We start from the raw sequence: 19,310 nt of genomic DNA, 5'->3' as shown, positions 1-19,310 counted from the left end.
TTCAACCACACTGAGGCGCCAACGAGGTGACCAAACGCCACTAAAAAAAAAATACCCTCAAACCAACCAAACACATTGACAGTCAACGCGTCAAGCATACGAATAGGAACTGGTATCTGTGTCTGTTTCACTCACCTGCAAGCCTGCCTTTAGGCCTAATTGGACTTGAAAACGAATAAAAATAGGCTACTTAACAAAGAACGGGTTCAACTGATTGTTTTCAGTGGATTGGGTGTGAATAGAACATGTGCATTTGACATCAACTGGGCCTGGACCGCGTGCAAATGATTATTTGAAAGCCGTTTGACGCGCAGCGCCAGTTGTGGCATTTTGGAAGGGGGTGGAGGAGTGAGAAACGGAGCGTCGCGCCTGAAACGCAGCATCAAGAACGAGGCTTAAAGAAAAAGAAAAACACTAAATATTCAAAGAATTTCCCGGAGAAGGGAAGAACCCTTCAGGATTTTTTTAGACGAATATAAAACAGAGACTGCGTATTGCGGGTGCGTATATTTTATTTTTCCCTCTGACTGGAATATATTACAGACAGTGATATTTTCTTGATGCATTTCTATTCATGCAATCTTGCTTTTAGTCTGAAAGATGCAGGTTTATCCAGTCTAGACGGTTTGCTAATGCGTTTTTTGCGGGGGGGGGGGGGGGGTTGGGGGGGGGCGGTGAATGGGCTTCTTGCATTATAGGGATGGATAAGAGATGTTTTTGAGAGCATCTGAATAAATTACCAGACGGATCTGAACGTTCTGCCCGCAGTGTCAGCAACATTATACAAACATCTGCATGCATTCTCTCGCGCGGACCCTATCATTTCTGTTTGTTTGGGTTTTATAAACTAATGGCCACCCTCGATGTTTTTATAGAGCCTTTTTCCTTTATGTTGTCATTTGCATTATGAAGCAGCTATTTTTTTTATTTTTTTATCAGCATTGGTGTGTGCGGTAAATACCAAAGAGGTTCTGAATGGTGACCGGGCCACTTGTGGTAGCGGTGACATCACTGATCAGTGAACGCGGGCACGGCAGTGGCCATATGTCACGTGCACTGTCAGGCCTCCAGGGCCACGGCGGGAATATAAGATTTGATATACCGCAGTAGATCTAACAACTCAGGGAGAATATTTTGCGAGATTTCGCATTTCTCCAGCTTGTATTTAAAGAGCAATTATGGCATATTAGTGGACTTGTACTACTTCTAAAAATATATATATATTAGGAGCATCTTATAACGAATTAATAATTGCAGTCATTGTTTTAAAAACTGATTAACTTCTTATTTTCTCTAAATTAGCTAATGTAAGGGGATAAACCATGGGCGCAGATTCCAGGGGGTATGGGGGGTGTGAGGGGGGCATGGTGGTATTATTTATAATACCATGACCAATGGAAACATGGGTAAAAGCTTCACGCTGCAACCAAAGTGATGCAGTTCAGTCCTGGTAGGGTGGGTCAAATACGGTGGTCTGCGGCATCCTCGGCTATGTTGCGTTCAGAATCTGACCGCAAGATCAAAATTGCGCAAGCAAATTGTGTTCAGCAGGATTTTGTGGGCGCATTTGCCTGATCTGCATAATTCCTTTAGTGAATTGAGTTCTAAACGAGCACAGTTAGCGTGTGCAAAAAACGGCGCTTTACGTGGGCACAATTCATTTTTAGTGGATCTGCCCCACAATCTTTTACTTACAATCTCTTCTATCTAGTCTTAAATCTGTACCTTTTTACCCTTCTTTCTTACTATTTCTCCTGTTTGCTTGCACCCAGGCTGTCCTCTCATATTAAATAATGGACTCCACAGTTCTTGCTGTGACACTGTGTGTCACACTGCTGCACCTGGCTTCAGGTAACGTGCTATATGCGTGAGTGTGTATGTACTATTGCATGTTTAACTATTTATGCAAGGTGAATGAACATAGTATGTAGGATGAAACTATTCAGCACATTCAGATTTCTTGGTTACTCCTGGCTTTTTCAGGTGCATCTTTAGGGACGTCAGACCCTGAGGCTCCACCCACCGTGACCTCTAGTCCCCACCCCTTGGGAGAACTCATCCATGCTGCACTTCTGAGTAAGGAGTACCTTGGACACACCCCTGGAAGCAGAGGTCAGTCACTCCTTAAAGGGATAGTACACCTAAAAATGAAAATTCTCTCACCATTTATTCACCCTCTTGCCATCCCAGATGTGTATGACTTTCTTTCTTCTGCTGAACACAAACGAAGATTTTTAGAAGAGTATCTCAGCTCTGTAAGTCCTTACAATGCAAGTGAATGGTGATCAGCACTTTGAAGCTCCAAAAATCACATAAAGGCAACATAAAGGTAATCCACAAGACTCCAGTGGTTAAATCTATATCTTCTGAAGTGATATGAAAACTGTTGGTGAGAAACAGATCAGTATTTAAGTCCTTTTTTACTATAAATCTCCACTTTCACATCTTTTGTATTTGGTGATGTGCATATCGCCACCTACTGGGCAGGGAGAATAAAATATTGATCCATTTCTCACCCACACCTATCATATCGCTTTTGAAGATATAGATTTAGGCACTGGAGTCGCTTTTTGGACCTTCAGATTTCTGGCCACCATTCACTTACACCTACAGAGCTGAGATATTCTTTTAAAAATCTTTGTTTGTGTCCAGCAGAAGAAAGAAAGTCATACATATCTGGGATGGTATGAGGGTGAGTAAATAATGAGAGAATTGTCATTTTTGGGTGAACTATGCCTTTAAAGACCAAGTTACTACTTATACTTAAAAACAGTGGTGCTCAACTGGTGGGTTGTGACCCAAAAATTGGTTGCATGTCTGTTCTGATAGGGTTGAAGGAAAAAAATTATGTTAAATGCAAATAATAAAATGGAACTAACCACATATTCATGTATAGTTAGGATAGCAAAATAAATAGGCTTATTGACGTTAAAAAGGAAGGAGAAAATGCATCTCATATATTTTGTTGTTGTCATCAAGGCAGTACATTCAATCAAGCTCTATGGTATCTTGATGCAAATTCATCTTTCCCTTGGTAGAAGTGAAAGGCATGGTAAATATTCATGGTAATATTTATGGGGTGTATCATGGTTTGATTTTAAGAACAGTTCTGTTTAATTTTGTATGATAAACAGTTTTGATACTGTGATGGCTAATCACTTGATGTCCAATGTAAAATCTGGGTCCTGAAGCAAAACAAGTTTAGCACATCATTTAAATTAAAAAACATTTCTACGTCATCACTGTAGAGCCATGTTTAGTTTTTCATTAATCTATGATCTAAACTCACAGGTACAACCACCAACCCGACCCAGGCTGTCCCGTATGCCAGAGAATCAGAATCCACCTCGACAGTGATGTCACCAGGCATCCTTACTACTGCAGTGACCTCATCTGCTGCACCTCAAGCTGGCCAGTCAGGTTTTGGGAGTGGTGTGACATCACCGCCAGCTGAAGATGAGACCACAACCACTCTAATTACTACAACAACAATTACAACAGTCCACACACCAGGTATCACAGCAAACAAAAACTCCTTTCTAGTCCTTTTCAGAGATTCTGTTCTGGTACAGGACACTGAGTGAACAAATTAGGGTGAGGAAAAGGTGTGCATAACAGTTGGAGACATCAAGCAATTTGAAGATGAAGCTCCTGTGGTTCTTAACTGGTGGGTCGTAACCCAAAAATGGATTAGTCAGAGGCAAATTGTCTTTACAACTTATGTTTTGAAAAATCATGTTGGATTTTGTCTCTCTCTCTCTCTTTTTCTCCAGTGCAATGTAATGCCAGCCTGTCAGGATTGGAGGGAATAGTTGAGTCCCCTGATCCTCTCTCCTTCTCATCTGCATTTTCCCCACTGGAGTGCACCTATAGCATCACTGTTTATCCTGGATACGGTGTTGAGATACAGGTATGATAGCCTCACCGTTTCCATATTTTCACTGTAACCTCAGATAGCCTCTCTGTAGGTCACCATGGTTACTGGCTGTTGACGTAACTGATGCAGCTTGTTGGCATTTGCATGGGCAATCTTTGCCCTTGATACAAACTTTGTGGATATCATGGTTAGCTGTTGTTATGGCAACACTACCTTTCTGGCTTATAGGTGAAGAAGGTAAACTTGTCCAAGGGGGAGTCACTTACCATTCAGGAGCTGGGTGGGGCAGTTCCAGAGCTATTGGCCAATGAGACGCTGATGAGCGAAGGTCAGGTGATTCGTAGTTCAACCAATCAAGTGCAGATTCACTATAAGAGCCTGAAGCAAGCGAATCATGGGGTATTCAGCTTTCACTATCAAGGTATCTTTCTTGAAATGGCTGTTTTTAAAGGGATAGTTCACTCAAAAATTAAAATTCATTTACTCCCACTCATGTTGTTCCAATGTTAGGCAGAATGACAGCCTCAGTAACTGTTAATTTTTAATGTATGGAACAAAGATGCAATGACAATGAACGGTGACTGAGACTAACATAACTGCCTAATATCTCCTTTTGTGTTCCATGAAAGAAAGAAAGTCATAGAAGTTTGGAACGACATGAGGGAGAGTAAATGATGATGGCATGTAAATTTCTGGGTGAACTATCCCTTTAATAAAAATTTGATTGATCTGTTTTTACATGACTGGAATAATAGTATTTTCTCATTTTTTTATTAACACTTATTGCAGCGTTCCTTCTGTCCTGTTCGTTTCCCCTCTCCCCCGAGGGTGGTGGAGTGACTGTAACTGATATTCACCCCGGCGGTCAGGCTCACTTCCATTGTGATCCAGGATTTGAAGTCAGAGGTCATGAAGATGCAACCTGTTTGAACTCCACTCGACCCAGATGGAGCACCCCAGAACCCCATTGTGTGGGTAGGTAGTTCTTTTTTTGCATTTAGTAGATTTATTGTGGCATATATACATTGTATATTTAATGCTGTAAACCTTTGATTTTATAAATCCTTACTTCTTTTGTTCTAACTTTGAAAACAAAAATGTGGCTTTTGGATCTCATTCTTTAGTTACACTATTGATTCAATGTAATAGCAGTAGTTATATTAAGCCATCTTCAATGTGTGTTTTAAAGCTGTGTCTTGTGGAGGATGGATCAGAAATGCCACTGTGGGCCGCATCCTCTCTCCAACCCTCCCATCTGCAAGTAACCATAGCACTGGCAGTAACCTGAGCTGCCACTGGCTGCTGGAGGCCAAGGAAGGCCACAGGCTCCACCTCCATTTTGAGAGGGTGGCTCTTGATGAAGACAATGATAAGTAAGTGTTCCTGTCACTCATGTCTTGCTCATATACTGATATACTGTAATAATTTCACACAAAATGAAAATACTGTTATTATTCACTCACCTAAATATCATTCCAAACCTCTATTACTTCCTTTTGAAGAACACACACACACACACACACACACACACACACACACACATAATGTCTTCACATGGGTTTTTGCCATATAATGAAAGTGAATAATGTCTCTGCTAGGACTAGGTAGAAATATAGTTTTTCCAATTAATTGAGATATTCATTTGAACAATCCTAATATCAATCCTTAAAGGGATAATTCACACAAAAATTAAAATTCTCTCATCATTTACTCACCCTCATGCCATACTAGATGTGTGACTTTCTTTCTTCAGTAGAATACAAACAAAGATTTTTAGAATGGCTCCGTTGGTCCTAACAATGCAAGTGACCAGACCTCTGAAGCTCCAAAAATACATAAAGGCCACATAAAAATTAATCCACAAGACCCCAGTGGTTTAATACATGTCTTCTGAAGTGATATGATAGGTGTGGGTGAGAAACAGATCAATATTTAAGTCCTTTATTATCGTAAATCTCTATTTTTCTTTCAAAATGTGAAAGAATGTGAAAAAGAAAGTGAAAGTGGAGATTTATAGTACAAAAGGACTTAAATATTGATCTATTTCTCACCCACACCAATCATATAATTTCAGAAGAAATTTATATAACCACTGGAGTCTTATGGATTACTTTTATGTTGCATTTATGTGATTTTTGGAGCTTCAATGGAGGTCTGGATTTTAATTTCGGGGTAAAATAATGCTTTAAAACCCAAAGACTGATCTTTCACTTTTACAGTTTAGGTTATGTTGATTATTACTGTATAATTGTTTAATAAATAGTAATTGAACTTAATAATTTGGGCCCTGTCGTTAATCTTTTTAAATTATATTTTTTGGAATTAACAAACTCAGAAGGTTCCCTCTATAATTTACAGCATTAGCTGAGAGAGAATGTCTTTCATATGTCAGCAAAATGGACATGATAACTGAAATGTACTCAAATGAATATATTAAACCCAGCATAAAATATTGATGATGAGCTGAGTATGCTGTGAATCAAGGGCATAGATTTGGCTTGAACATTTGAGGGGTTGTAGCATAAAGCATTTACCCATGTTTCCATTGATCATGGTATAAATAATGTGTGTGGGGGGTTTATCTATGCCCCTGCTGTGTATATGCATATATGGCAACTTTGGCACAGATTTGATGTCATGATATTTGGTCTCGAGAAAAGCAAGAACCAATGATGTGTGATGTTACTGACGTCTAACCTGTGCTGTAGTCGCCATATTTGCATATTCGCTGCATACTCAGCTTAAATTTTGGTCTATTAATCACACAAAGTGATTGTATGGCTTCTGAAGACGTGACATATAGTGGATGTAGTAATCGGATTACATATCTCTTTAGAGAAGTAATTAGTAATCTGTGGCTGTAGTGGATTACTTTTTTGAGTAACTTATACAACATTGCCTTTAATTCTCTTTCCTAGGTTGATAGTGCGCAGTGGGAATAGCTCTACAGCTCCTCTTCTCTTCGACTCAGATCTGGATGATGTTCCAGAGCGAGGCTTCGTAAGTGAGGGAATGTCTCTCTATGTAGAGCTCACTGCAGACTCCTCCTCCATTCCTCTGCTGCTGGCGTTCCGCTACGAGGGTAAGACACTTAAAGAGAGAGAGAGAAACTGGAAGTCAGACATGTGTCTATGTATAAAATGCAATCAAATGCACCCCCATTTCTGATAGAGATCCACTGAAATCCAGTAGCGATTTGCTTGGTTGAAAAGTGTCAGGATTAGCAGAGAATCATGAGGCTCAGGACCCAAACGCAGAGTGAAAAATAAAGGAATTTTTTTATGCGATGCACGCAGCAGGCGACAAAAACAAGACAGGACACCTGTGCGAGAGTTCGGCCACACACACACACACCTGACACCTTAGATTGAAGTGACCAAACCTCAGCACAACATAAAGACAGCTCGCGACCCGGGCGCGCAACGCAACGCGAGCGCAACGCAAGCGCAACGCGAGGTGCACCCGTGTTTGCGAGAGACAAAAAAACGAGTGACGCGAGTGCATGCTGCCAAGATGACAAAAGCGTGATGCACCCACATCAATAACAGACAGACATGGAGCACGAGTGTCCGGATCCCGACACGGACCGAAACCGAACCAGACAGGAAGTCAGGATCCAGACAGTGTGCTCCCAACATGAAACAAAACAGACCGAAGAGCACACGGCAGGGAATACAACCGAAACCGTGTGCTCACACAAAGACAGATAATGAAACACAAGACATACATGGGATGATGATGCCATGGTCCTGTCAGACAAAAACCCAGACTGACAGAGTGACAGGACCATGACAAAAAATTATAAAAGTGGGTAATTTTGGATCCTGGTTTGCTTGAATTAAAAGCAAGATCATTCGACTGGATCAATGCATATACCATGTATATTTATCTGTTTATGTGTATACATAATTTTTGATTGATCATTTATATATTTGTTTACATTGTATTGCCTAGGGTAACATAATCACCTCCAGATTTAATCTTAAACTGGAAGCTAAATGTCATAGAATGGAAATATGCAGGCATTTGTTTGTGTGTGTGTGTGTGTGTATGAGAGAGGGAGGGAAAATGCATACATCATGGGAAAGGACACTGATAGAGGCTGACAGATATGCAGGGGACAGAGACACATGGAGGAAGAAAAAGAGATGATAAGAAAAAACATTCATAATAAAAAAGATAAACCAATTCTTCTGTGTCTTACTCCCAATATTTACCCTGATCCCATTTTACCAGCATATTTTCAGCACCAGTAACCCTTTTTTAATATTGATGCAAGGTAAATGTTTCAAAGTTTCAGTAAAAGAATACTAAAATTACATGTGCTTTGTACCTTTATATCTGGGTTGTTTTACTCTCACTTACAACATTAAATAATGTTCTATTTTTCCCTTCTCTTTCAGCCTTTGATGGAGAACACTGTTATGAACCTTACCTGCCTCATGGGAATTTCACCAGCAGTGACATCACCTTCCCGCTGGGTACCATAGTAACCTTGTCATGCTCTCCTGGATTCGTTATGGAGCAGGGGTCCGGAGTTATGGAGTGTGTGGACCCCAGTGAACCTCACTGGAATGAGAGTGAGCCTGTCTGCAGAGGTATGAAATAATTGTTTAGTTTTTTTTACAGTATTTCAGGGTTCCCACACTTTTTGCCCAATGAATTCCCATGACATTTCCAGTTGTCATTTGTGATTACTGGATGAGGATTTTGAAAAGAATTTTAAATATTTGCACTTCCAGGCCATGTCTATAAAATGATTTTTACTCTAAAATTGATATACTGTAGAGATTCCCTGTAGTTCGGCTCTGTGTGGTTTTTACAATTCTGCGAGCTATCCATTATCCTAATCCTCAATTATGGTGATTCAAAGGTGATTTAAAAACCCTTCTCAGCACATTTAGGCAATTTCAGGACAATTCCGTGAGTCTCAGATGTTACCTGCTGGGGCTTAAATGAACTTCAATTTATCTAATCACTCAGGGCTTCCCTGCTGAAAAGACCAGCATGCTACTTAACACACTGTCTACAACGGACACGAGCAGCGCGTTGTGTTGCATCAAAAGTAAATAGCTCCCATTATAATCAATGATGCTGTCTACATTGGATGCGTCCATTGTGTCGCGCCGACATTAGACAAATACCCTGTTCTGTTCCTGACACGCTGCAGAGTTATTTCTGCCACTTTATTAGACCATCTGTCTTAAATAAAATGATTTTACTTACCAAAAATCATATATGTGAATTTCTTTTGTTATATATTTCACAGAGCTGTCACAATTAACATGTTAACGCACGCGATTAATTAAAAAAGTTTAACACGTTCATTTTTCTTAATCGCGTTTAACGCATTTACTTTTAATACAGCATATACAAGCATAAACTCTTGTATAGGAAGGGTGGAACCTTTGTAATGTGTCCGCCCGGAGTCATTAAACTGACGCACACACAATAGCGATTCCGTGTCAGTGATAAAATTATGGAGAAAGGACCTCTTAACACTATTTGTTGTGATGAAATGAAAGATATTCTTTGTTTTGATTTGTGGGAAAAACTCTTATAATGCTTAAACACTGTTAAATTCTCTTGGTAGATTTGTAGACACGCACATATTAATAAAGTATAATTACACTTGTTTCGGTCATGATCAACTCAGTACGTTGTCAATAGTTTAAATGGATAGTTGGTTAAAAAAAACCTCTCTCATCATTTACTCACCCTCATGCCATCCCAGATGTGTATGACTTTCTTCTGCAGAACACAAATGAAGGTTTTTGGAAGAATTTAATCTCTGTAGGTACATACAATGCAAGTGAATGGTAACCAGAAATCAGAAGGTCCAAAAAGGACATAAAGGCAGCATAAAAGTAATCCATATGACTCCAGTGGTTAAATCCATGTCTTCAGAAGAAATATGATAGGTGTGGGTGAGAAAGATCAACATTTAAGTCCTTTTATTACAATAAATCTCCACCTTTGACCAGCACCGACCAGTATGTGGCTGAATGTGTGGAATTCACTTCCACACCAGAATGTGACAGTGTAGATTTACAGTAAAAATGGACTTAAAAATTGATCTGTTTCTCACCCACACATATCATATCACTTCTGAAGACATGGATTTAACCACTGGAGTCATATGGATTACTTTTATGCTGCCTCTATGTCCCTTTTGGACCTTCAAGGTTCTCATCACCATTCACTTGCATTGTATGGACCTACAGAAAGACATACACATCTGGGTTGGCATGAGCGTGAGTAAATAATCAGAGAATTTTCATTTTTGGGTAACCATTCCTTTAAAGACTCTTTTTACAAAAACACTCAGTGAATCAATCTTTTTGGTGAATAAATTCAAAAGAATTGAGTCGCAAGTTAATGACAGACAAATCAACATTATCTAAAGTCATTTCACTCTAATAAATAAATATGACTGGAGTGGTTTGCAGAACAAAGCATATCAGATCATTTTTCAGGTTGAATAAATAATTAAATCACAAATTAACAAATTCTTACATTCTTCTCAGTGGTGATAGCCCCTTGAGAGTTAGGAAGAGATGAGTGAAAAATCTGTTGTCCACTAGGCAGTTCTTCTAGTCTGCACACTAAATGAGAGAGAGAGAGATAGATAGAAGAGAGAGAGAGAGAGAGAGAGAGAGAGAAATCTAATTGACAGTTTATAAACTGATTAGAGAAAAACAAACTTATAGCAACTGAAACTTAAGCTTTCCTTGGCTTTGGTTTCTTCTTAGCGAAGAAATCACCTTGGAAGTCAGGAACCAATGTGTGCAAGATCTTCAGTGCACTAGATAGGTTTTCTGGTCTGTACAGAAAGAGAGTGAGAGGCAAATATAATAGACATTTCATAAACTGATTGTAGGAAAAAAACCAAAACAAACGCAACCGAAACTTACATTTTCTTTGGCTTCATTTTTGCCAAGACTGACTTCAAGGGTGAACAAATACCCTTGGGAGTGAGGAATAAATGAGTAAAAGATGTTTGGTGCACTAGGCAGTTCTTGTGATCTGTAGACAGAGAGAGAGATAAGCAAATATAATATTGATGTTTTTATATTGTTTACAGAAAATTTTACCCAGAAATGCTGCAGAAATCTACATTTTACTTTGATTAGCTTTTAAGAAGTAATTTTCGACTTCATCTTCCCCAGGAAAAAGGATGTTCTTCGGTCCATTGAAGCACTTTATTAAATTTTGGTTGGATGTCATACATTTTCTCACACAGAAAAAAAAAGATAACTTACATTCTTCTTCATTTGACTTCTATTTGGAGAATCCTCTGTCCCAGGGTCTGTGTGTTCAACATCTTCTGGTAGCTTTAACCTTGCTTCATTGTAATTATCCACAAAAAAAAGAACTGTCCTCATACAGTCCATTGTTTTGCACTGGCAACATTTCAGATTAATCAATTTGACAGAACTCTGACATATCGTGAAATTATACAGTATGGCTTTATGATATGTCAAGGTAAGATATTATTCTACATGTGTGGGACATGACATGTTTACTAATGAATACACAGATATATCACTTGGTTTGCTCAACATAAACAGAATCTACAAGTTTGCACTAACCTGATGTGAATATCCTAGCATGGTGTGGGATCCATCCTTCTCCAGATTCTTCCTCATTTTTTATTGCCTTGATGACATCTATTTTGTTTGGAGGACACATAATGTACATTTATTTGTACATTACATTAAACTTTATTTAATGCTTGTCATCTCATGTTGCTCCTGTTATTAGTAGTCCAATTACTCTCCATACCTAAGTCAGTTTGTCTCAATTCCAATTTTCATTGACACTAAAAACGGCCCCTGCAGAGAAGGAAAATGAAAGATATACATTATAAATCACTAAATTGTTTTGTTTTAAGACACTGTCTGGTGTACTACTTAGATGCATACTAAAACATATATACATTTCTGTACTTGTTATTTTAAAATTATGCTGCATTATCAGAACCTGCTAAAAATAAGATAAGCAACTGAACAATAAAGATCTGTAAATTATAACAGATTATATCACTGGAGATGTGAGATAAAGTATAAAGTATTTATGGTCAGTGTTGAGTACAACAGACTACATCTGAATAATACAATCTACTGGGGGCACCAGCACACTAGAATCCCACGATGGGAACCAGCAACCAAAACAGAACATACATTTCTGGTCTATTCAGCAGGGTTGTGATTTGAAAGCAGTTGATTTACTGTTTTGTTTTATTCTTCTTCACTTAGCTCTGTGCGGTGGGGAGCTGACAGACCCAGTGGGAACAGTGTTGTCTCCTGATTGGCCACAGAGCTACTCTAAGGGGCAGGACTGTGTATGGCAAATACATGTCAGCGAGGACAAGCGTGTTGAGCTGGATGTACAAATGTAAGGATGGTTCAGTGTTTGAGTTTGTCTAGTTCAACTGTAGATTCTATTTGAACTAAATTCTGGTCAGCCTTTGACAACTAATCCTCTACATCCTGTCTTTTGCTTGCAGCTTGAACATCCGCCATAATGATGTTCTTACCATATTTGATGGCCATGATCTGATGTCACATGTGATTGGGCAGTACCTGGGCTCAAGAGAGAGGTTCAGGGTCATATCTGGGGGTTCTGAGGTCACCATTCAGTTTCAGAGTGATCCTGATGACTCTACATTTATTCTTAGCCAAGGATTCCTTATCCACTACCGAGGTAAAGTATATCAGCTGATACCTTCTTTGCCTGAAAGCTTAAAATTGCTGTCTTCAGAGGCTGTATACGGAGGTAGGTAGGCATCAAACCACATCCAAATTCAGTATTTGCATCTCATCCTGTCTACTGAGATACCTTAATCTGGTGAGTTTTTGAAGGCAGCATAGAGATTTGATATCCAATATACCCGCATGTTGGTTGGTTGAAAGAATAAACTTGCCTTCTTATGGAGCGGGTGAAAGCAGTAATTATTTTATAAATGTCCTGTTTTCTTTTTTCTTTCAACTTATGACTCCCTTTTATCAAGAAATAAGTATTATAGTTTTAAATATTTTCTTGGTTGTGTCTGAAGCTCACTTAAAATAGTTTGAGACAATTAAACATGACATTATGGTGCCTTAGAAGGCCCTCAGAAAACAAGCATCCTTACGAGGTTCCTTCATACGTAAATAACTGTATGTGAAGTCATTGACTGACTGGGCAGTGAGACTTTCAGATGCAGCCTTTGTCTTTTGTAGTGTAAATTGTTTATTGTGATGTCACTTCCTCCCATTTCTTGCAGAGGTGGAACCTAATGACACATGCCCTGCCCTCCCTCCTATCGAGTTTGGCTGGAGCAGCTCCTCCCACCCATCTCTTGTCAGAGGCAGTGTGCTGACCTATCAGTGTCAACCTGGTTATGACATTGTTGGCTCTGACATCATCACCTGCCAATGGGATCTCTCCTGGAGCAACAACCCGCCCACCTGTGTGAAAAGTGAGCCAAGTTATATCTGCTTTTGTATTGTTATATATAGCACTCTATTAGGAAAACTATGGTCCTTATAAAGTGCCCGACATGGTCTTTTGCTGTTACAGCCCATTCGCCTCTAGGTTCGACTTGTGCATTCTGAGATGCTATTCTGCTCACTACAATTGAGTGGTTATCTGAGTTACCGTAGCCTTTTTGTCAGCTCAAACCAGTCTGGCCATTTTCAGTTGACCTCTCTCATCAACAAGGTGTTTCCATCCGCAGAACTGCCACTCACAGGATGTTTTTTTATTTTTGGCACCATTCTGAGTAAACTCAGCATGAAAATCCCAGGAGGTCAGCAGTTACAGAAATACTCAAACCAGCCCATCTGGTATTACCAACAATCATACCACAGTTGAAATCACTGAGATCACAATTTTTATTTATTTTTTCCCCCCATTCTGATGGTTGATGTGAACACTAACTGATGCTCCTGACCCGTATCTGCTTGATTTTATGCATTTCACTGCTGCCACACGATTGGCTGATTAGATAATCGCATGAATAAGTAGGTGCACAGGTGTTCCTGATAATGTGCTCAGTGAGTGAATATATATAATGTATATATACAGTACTCTGCAAAAGGCACTTAAGATGTTTCACAAAAACATTTGTCTTAAGATGGTTATTTATATCTTCAGCTTTAGTGTGTCAATAGGAAAAATAAATTTTAGACTCCCAAACATTACTTTTGCAAATAGAAAAGATTAGAATAGAAGAACAGGGCACTCTGCAAGAGATGGCATTGCCCCCACAGAGCCACCCACTGAACATTGAGTCAGTCTGGGATTACATGAAGAGACAGAAGCAATTGAGACAGCCTAAATAGATAGAAGAACTGCGGTGAAGTCTCCAAGAAGCTTGGTACATCCTATCTACCAACAACCAAGAAAAACTGTGTCCAGATGTACCTAGGAGAATTGGGGCTGTTTTAAAGACAAAGGTGGCCACACCAAATATTGATTTAGCTGTTTACTGGACTATGATGTAAATTGATAAATGAAAACTATTTATGGCATTATTTTTGAAGACATACTCACCATGCAACATTTTTCACAAGTGCCTAAAACTTTTGCACAGTACTATATATATATATATATATATATATATATATATATATATATATATATATATATTGTTTATTGATTACTAGCCAATAGTTATTTGATCAGTTCAGAGTATTGATTGATTTATTGATTCATTGGTTAATATTGTGTATTCTATCTTTTTTTTGTCCTGGCTTTGATGCACCTCCAGTCCAGCAGTGCCCTGATCCAGGAGAGGTGGTCAATGGAGCTCGCTCAGTACATCCCGAGTCTGGTTTCGCTGTAGGAACGGTTGTACGCTTCACCTGTAACCAAGGATATCAGCTGGAAGGCCCGAGCCAGATTTCCTGCCATGGCAGAGACACTGGCATGCCCAAATGGAGTGACCGCAGCCCTAAATGTGTCTGTGAGTACAGGGACCATAATTCAGTTGGCCGTGGAACAACATTCCTATCAACCAGTTACAACTTTGGGATAGGGTAAAGGGTTGGGTTAAGGTTAGGGGCTCGAAAATAGGTTCTTTTTTTTCTTCTTTTATTTACTTTGTCTTTATATTTTGTAGTTACTGTAATTTTCACACACGGTTTCCTCTGAATCTGAATCATAGTTTAGACAAACTAGTCTGTCACGAGACAGATTATATTCTAAGCAATCTAATTTCTTTTTTGACGCAATGTGTACTTACTGCGTTTTACCTTTGCACAGCAGTTTATGCCGTCAACCATACAGTGTCTACCTGTCTCTCTCTTCATGTAAATATTTGTGTGTGTGCATTCCTTCCCTTGATAAACAGTAAAATATGATCCATGCCCAAACCCGGGTGTGCCAGACAATGGCTACCAGACTCTGTATAAGCACAGTTACCAGGCAGGTGAGACTCTGCGCTTCTTCTGCTACGAGGGCTATGAGCTCATTGGAGAAGTCATCATCAACTGCGTCCCAGGACACCCCTCTCAGTGGAACAGCCCACCACCATTCTGTAAAGGTAAGAAGAGGTGAACCAATCCAGTACCTACAGTATAAAGTGGATGTTTTGTCTTATAGAGGTTCATACTTAATATTTTCTTTGTTTGCAGTGGTCTATGAAGGGCTGCTAGATGATCATAAACTGGAGGGTAAAGCTGACTATCATTGTATCAATGTTATGTATGATGATTATATAATCTAGCCCATTGATGTCAGTTATGATGCTTATGTTATTCATTTACTTTCTATTCAGTGTCTCAGTCGTTAGAGGCCTCTCATCAAATGCTGAGTGAGAACATTGCATTGGCTATTATCCTGCCAATCATTTTAGTCATCCTTCTGATTGGTGGGATCTACATGTACTATACCAAGTAAGTTTAAGATGATTGTTTTAAATTGCTTTTAGTTTCATCTTCTACCACATTCAAGAAGACCCCATGAAATCGCTTGATGAGTGCATGTTTCTTTATTGTGTTCATGTATTTCTTAATTCAACTTTTTTTTTTTTACAATAGCAGTAGACTTTAGTTGACATCACAGCTGTGAACTATGATTTGCTGCTTGTTATTGCTAGTCAGAATTATTATTAGGGGGAGGGGACTTTTTTTTATTTTATTCTAGAGAGAATTTTATTGGTCAAAAATGTGTAGTGCAAGATGTGTCAAATATTTTTCGTCCGTTTTCTTGGAAGAGAAAGACTGTACATTTTAAATGCATATATTTGCTAAAAGCTCATTTGATCAACTTTTAGGAGTACACTAGCATGCAGATGGCCACAAAGGTAACAGACATGGACTTAAAAAACAATGCATTTACAGCTGCTCCTTGTTTTGCTTCTCTGAACTAATACCTCCGTCACCGTCTCTTTCTCTCTCGCAGTGTGTGTAGGTGGCAGTGGAAACCGATGTTCTGGAAGTCTCTATCTCACACCCACTCTTACAGTCCCATTACAGTGGAGTCTGACTTTAACAACCCTCTTTATGAGGCAGGGGTAAGATTTTCACAAATTAACAGATTTTATGGATTTACATTGAAAGGATTTGCAACTGAATACCAACTTGAAATTCTAATGAAGAAATAAAAGGGACCAAACAGACACTCCTTTTAAGGAGTAAATTACTAAGCTCTTAGGCAATAAATGACTCACTGATTATGGTACAGAAGGACATGAACTGCAGGCATAGCCTTAAGTCTGCCAAGACATCATATCAGAGAGAATTAATTCATCTCAATTTGTCACATTTTTCCTGATTGGAAGTTTAAGTGACTTAGGCCCTAGAAGAATAAAGTCAGTGGAATTTTCTATACCGATTGCCAGTAAAGTGTGTGTGTGTGTGTGTGTGTGTGTGTGTGTGTGTGTGTGTTTTCTTCTTCTTCTTCTGTTCAAATGCAGGACACGCGAGAGTATGAGGTGTCCATCTGAGGCTGGAGTATTCTAATGTATTCAAATTGTGGATGAATGGAAAAGAGAAGAAAAGAAGGGATACTGTTATTTTTCTCTACGCAAGACATTCATTGGTTTTATTATATTAATTCCAACACTCACATCCCACTCTACATAGTCTCGCTCTCTCCTCCCTCTCTATTGATTTACTGATAATTTGTTTGAAATTTGTGTTTGTTGCTTTTTTATGTGTGCCTGTGTAGCATGCTTGTGTGTTGATGAATGAGTGTATAATATTGGCTGTATATGTGCATCAGAAAAATGAAATTGTGAAAGTAATAACAAAATTGTTTTGAGTTCATACATCTGCATATGTTTTCGTGGATGTGTGTGTGTGCCTATGAATGTATAACAACAGTATGATTTTCACAGTCAGACATGTTTTCTAACTAGGCATGTTTGGTGCCTTAAGCACTGTAAAATGGTCAAGGAGAGAAAGACAAGAAAGAGAAGACTGGGAGGGAAAAGTCTGGTTTCGCTGTAAGAATTTAGAGAGGGAAAAGTAAGTGTGTGTGTGTGTGTGTGTGTGTGTGAGAGAGAGAGAGAGAGAGAGAGACTTTCACATAGGCAGTAAAGGGAGACAAAGTACACAAAAGAATATCATATGAAATACACAAACTATATGCTCATGTTCACATATTTATATACAGACATGCATACACATACATGATCACACCAACATACTGAATGTAAATATTTTGATTGAATACTGAAGCTTCTGTATACAAAACTGATTCAGTGCCAAAATACATCCCATAATGTGACATCACTTCATGTTTCACTGATTGCCATAGTATTTCCCACATTATTATGTAATAATGAGGACAATGCCAGCATTTCATATCATTCTTTGCTGTTTCTTAAGAATCTATTTCTGCTTGATGTTGAATGACCATGTTTCAGAGGAGCGGAATGTCCTCTCGCTTACGGCACGCAACGATTGTATATTTTACCGCTTCAGCTTAGAATTCATGATCAATTATACTTACTGTCATTGTTATCAGAGTTGATGTTGTTGCATATACACTGTCGAAAACAATATATACAGAAAAAAAAACTGCTTGCTGTGATGCAGTAATCGGATTGAAATGCTTTTTATAAATTGCCTTTTTTCATTTATCTCATAGTTTCTTGTTAATGCAGTGAGTTTCGTCTTTTCCACTGTGCCATTACCAAAGCCCATGTTGTGGAGGGCTTTGTCGCATTCTAGTATTACTTGATTGTTATTTATTTATCAACATTATATACTTGTTATGAGGACATTATTTATTTGCTGAGATTTACGATTAAATAAAAGTCTCTGTTGGATGGTGAACGTGTTTAAAACATGTCTTTTTCTATTTACACATTTTATTATTAATAAATGTTGGCATATACTCTATATTGATTAAAAAAAGCTTTATCATTTAAAATGGCACTTTTAATTTAATTGTTAACTATAACTGTTTAACTTAATTCAAATTATGTCTTTTTTTTTCAGCAGAGTGAATTAGCTCTTCATACAAGGTGTCTATTATTAGGTGTAAATTTAATATGGTCCAAGTTTAAGAATACATAACGGTCTAAATACATATTTTCTTAAAGAGATACCTCACCCAAAACTAAAGAAATTCTGACATCTTTCACTCACCCCAATGTTGCTTCAAACTTTATGACTTTTTTTCTTCTGTGGAACACAAAAAGTTAATTTTTAAAAAGTCATCAGAGCGTTTATTTGCTACTGTATATATACAAATAAATAGCTGTCTGTCTGCTTGGAAAAACAACAAAAAACAAAAACACCAAACACCATAAAACCAATACGAATATATTCCAAGTCTTTTTAAGGCATGCAATCTGTCACGGCTCCGGTGAGTTTGTCTTGAATGTTTTGTCATTTTCTCTCCCTCATGTCTTGCAGGCGTGGCCGGCATGCATGATTGGCGTTTCCATGGGAACATTGATTGTTCCCGGGGGAACGCTGATCATGCCACTGATAAGCGTGCCGAGCAACACCTGTTCTCCTCTAATTCACTCCTTTCTTAAGCCCGTTGTGTTCTCAGTATCTTTGTTAGATTGTTGTTTGATGTTGAGTACTAACCTCACTCTCTCTTCCTATTTGGTTCTGTTGTTTGATGTTGAGTACTAACCTCACTCTCTCTTCCTATTTGGTTCTGTCTCGTGTATCTGTTGGTTGCCTGTGTTTGGTTGTCTTCCAATATTGCTGTGTGTCAGCTGGTCTTCCACAAAGGATACCTCGTCTCTCCCTGTGTGTCAGGAGTTAAGTTCGCTCATCTCGTTAATGAACTGTGTTTTTACTGTGCTGCTTCTGATCATCTCTCTGCTTCCTGTCTGGTAAAAGACATCGCTCACTGGTAGGAGAGGGGTTACTGGCGAGTGCAACACCTTTGGACAAAACCCCTGGACTTCTGACACTTCTCCTGGCCCAGCTGAAGAATGGATCTACCTGTCACACGGTTTCCACCTTGGATGATTCTG

The 19,310-nt window shown here is 38.8% G+C and overlaps 1 protein-coding gene across 4 annotated transcripts; it reads left to right on the top strand.

The window, feature by feature from the left end:
* Positions 1–66: 66 nt before the first annotated feature.
* On the top strand, positions 67–18,147 carry LOC127452239 (seizure protein 6 homolog). 4 transcript variants are annotated; one of them, XM_051717588.1, is made up of 20 exons: positions 67–500; positions 1,773–1,851; positions 1,984–2,112; positions 3,292–3,513; positions 3,774–3,910; positions 4,106–4,298; positions 4,667–4,852; positions 5,067–5,250; positions 6,796–6,959; positions 8,281–8,475; positions 12,136–12,274; positions 12,387–12,583; positions 13,146–13,340; positions 14,634–14,828; positions 15,216–15,407; positions 15,499–15,537; positions 15,642–15,759; positions 16,140–16,169; positions 16,268–16,373; positions 16,782–18,147. In XM_051717588.1, the coding sequence occupies exons 2-20, from the start codon at positions 1,794–1,796 to the stop codon at positions 16,809–16,811; spliced, it is 2,709 nt and encodes a 902-aa protein (XP_051573548.1). In that variant the 5' UTR covers positions 67–500; positions 1,773–1,793; the 3' UTR covers positions 16,812–18,147. The 4 variants fall into 4 exon arrangements, with proteins under 4 accessions (XP_051573548.1, XP_051573550.1, XP_051573547.1 ...); XM_051717587.1 differs by having other exon boundaries at positions 68–500; positions 16,268–16,379; XM_051717590.1 differs by lacking the exon at positions 16,140–16,169.
* Positions 18,148–19,310: the final 1,163 nt, after the last annotated feature.

This window comes from Myxocyprinus asiaticus, chromosome 14 (assembly GCF_019703515.2).
Source record: "Myxocyprinus asiaticus isolate MX2 ecotype Aquarium Trade chromosome 14, UBuf_Myxa_2, whole genome shotgun sequence".
In the NCBI taxonomy this organism is placed as follows: domain Eukaryota; kingdom Metazoa; phylum Chordata; class Actinopteri; order Cypriniformes; family Catostomidae; genus Myxocyprinus; species Myxocyprinus asiaticus.
Note: the sequence above shows the minus strand (reverse complement) of the source record. Positions and strands in the feature narration are given on the sequence as shown.

What these genes read in the sequence shown, in the direction of transcription:
- LOC127452239 (XM_051717587.1), top strand. Translation starts at nt 1,794, where the DNA reads ATGGACTCCACAGTTCTTGCTGTGACACTGTGTGTCACACTGCTGCAC. An exon ending in ACACACCCCTGGAAGCAGAG is followed by an intron (nt 2,113 to 3,291) that starts GTCAGTCACTCC and finishes CTAAACTCACAG; the next exon opens with GTACAACCACCAACCCGACC. An exon ending in CCGCAGCCCTAAATGTGTCT is followed by an intron (nt 14,829 to 15,215) that starts GTGAGTACAGGG and finishes CTTGATAAACAG; the next exon opens with TAAAATATGATCCATGCCCA.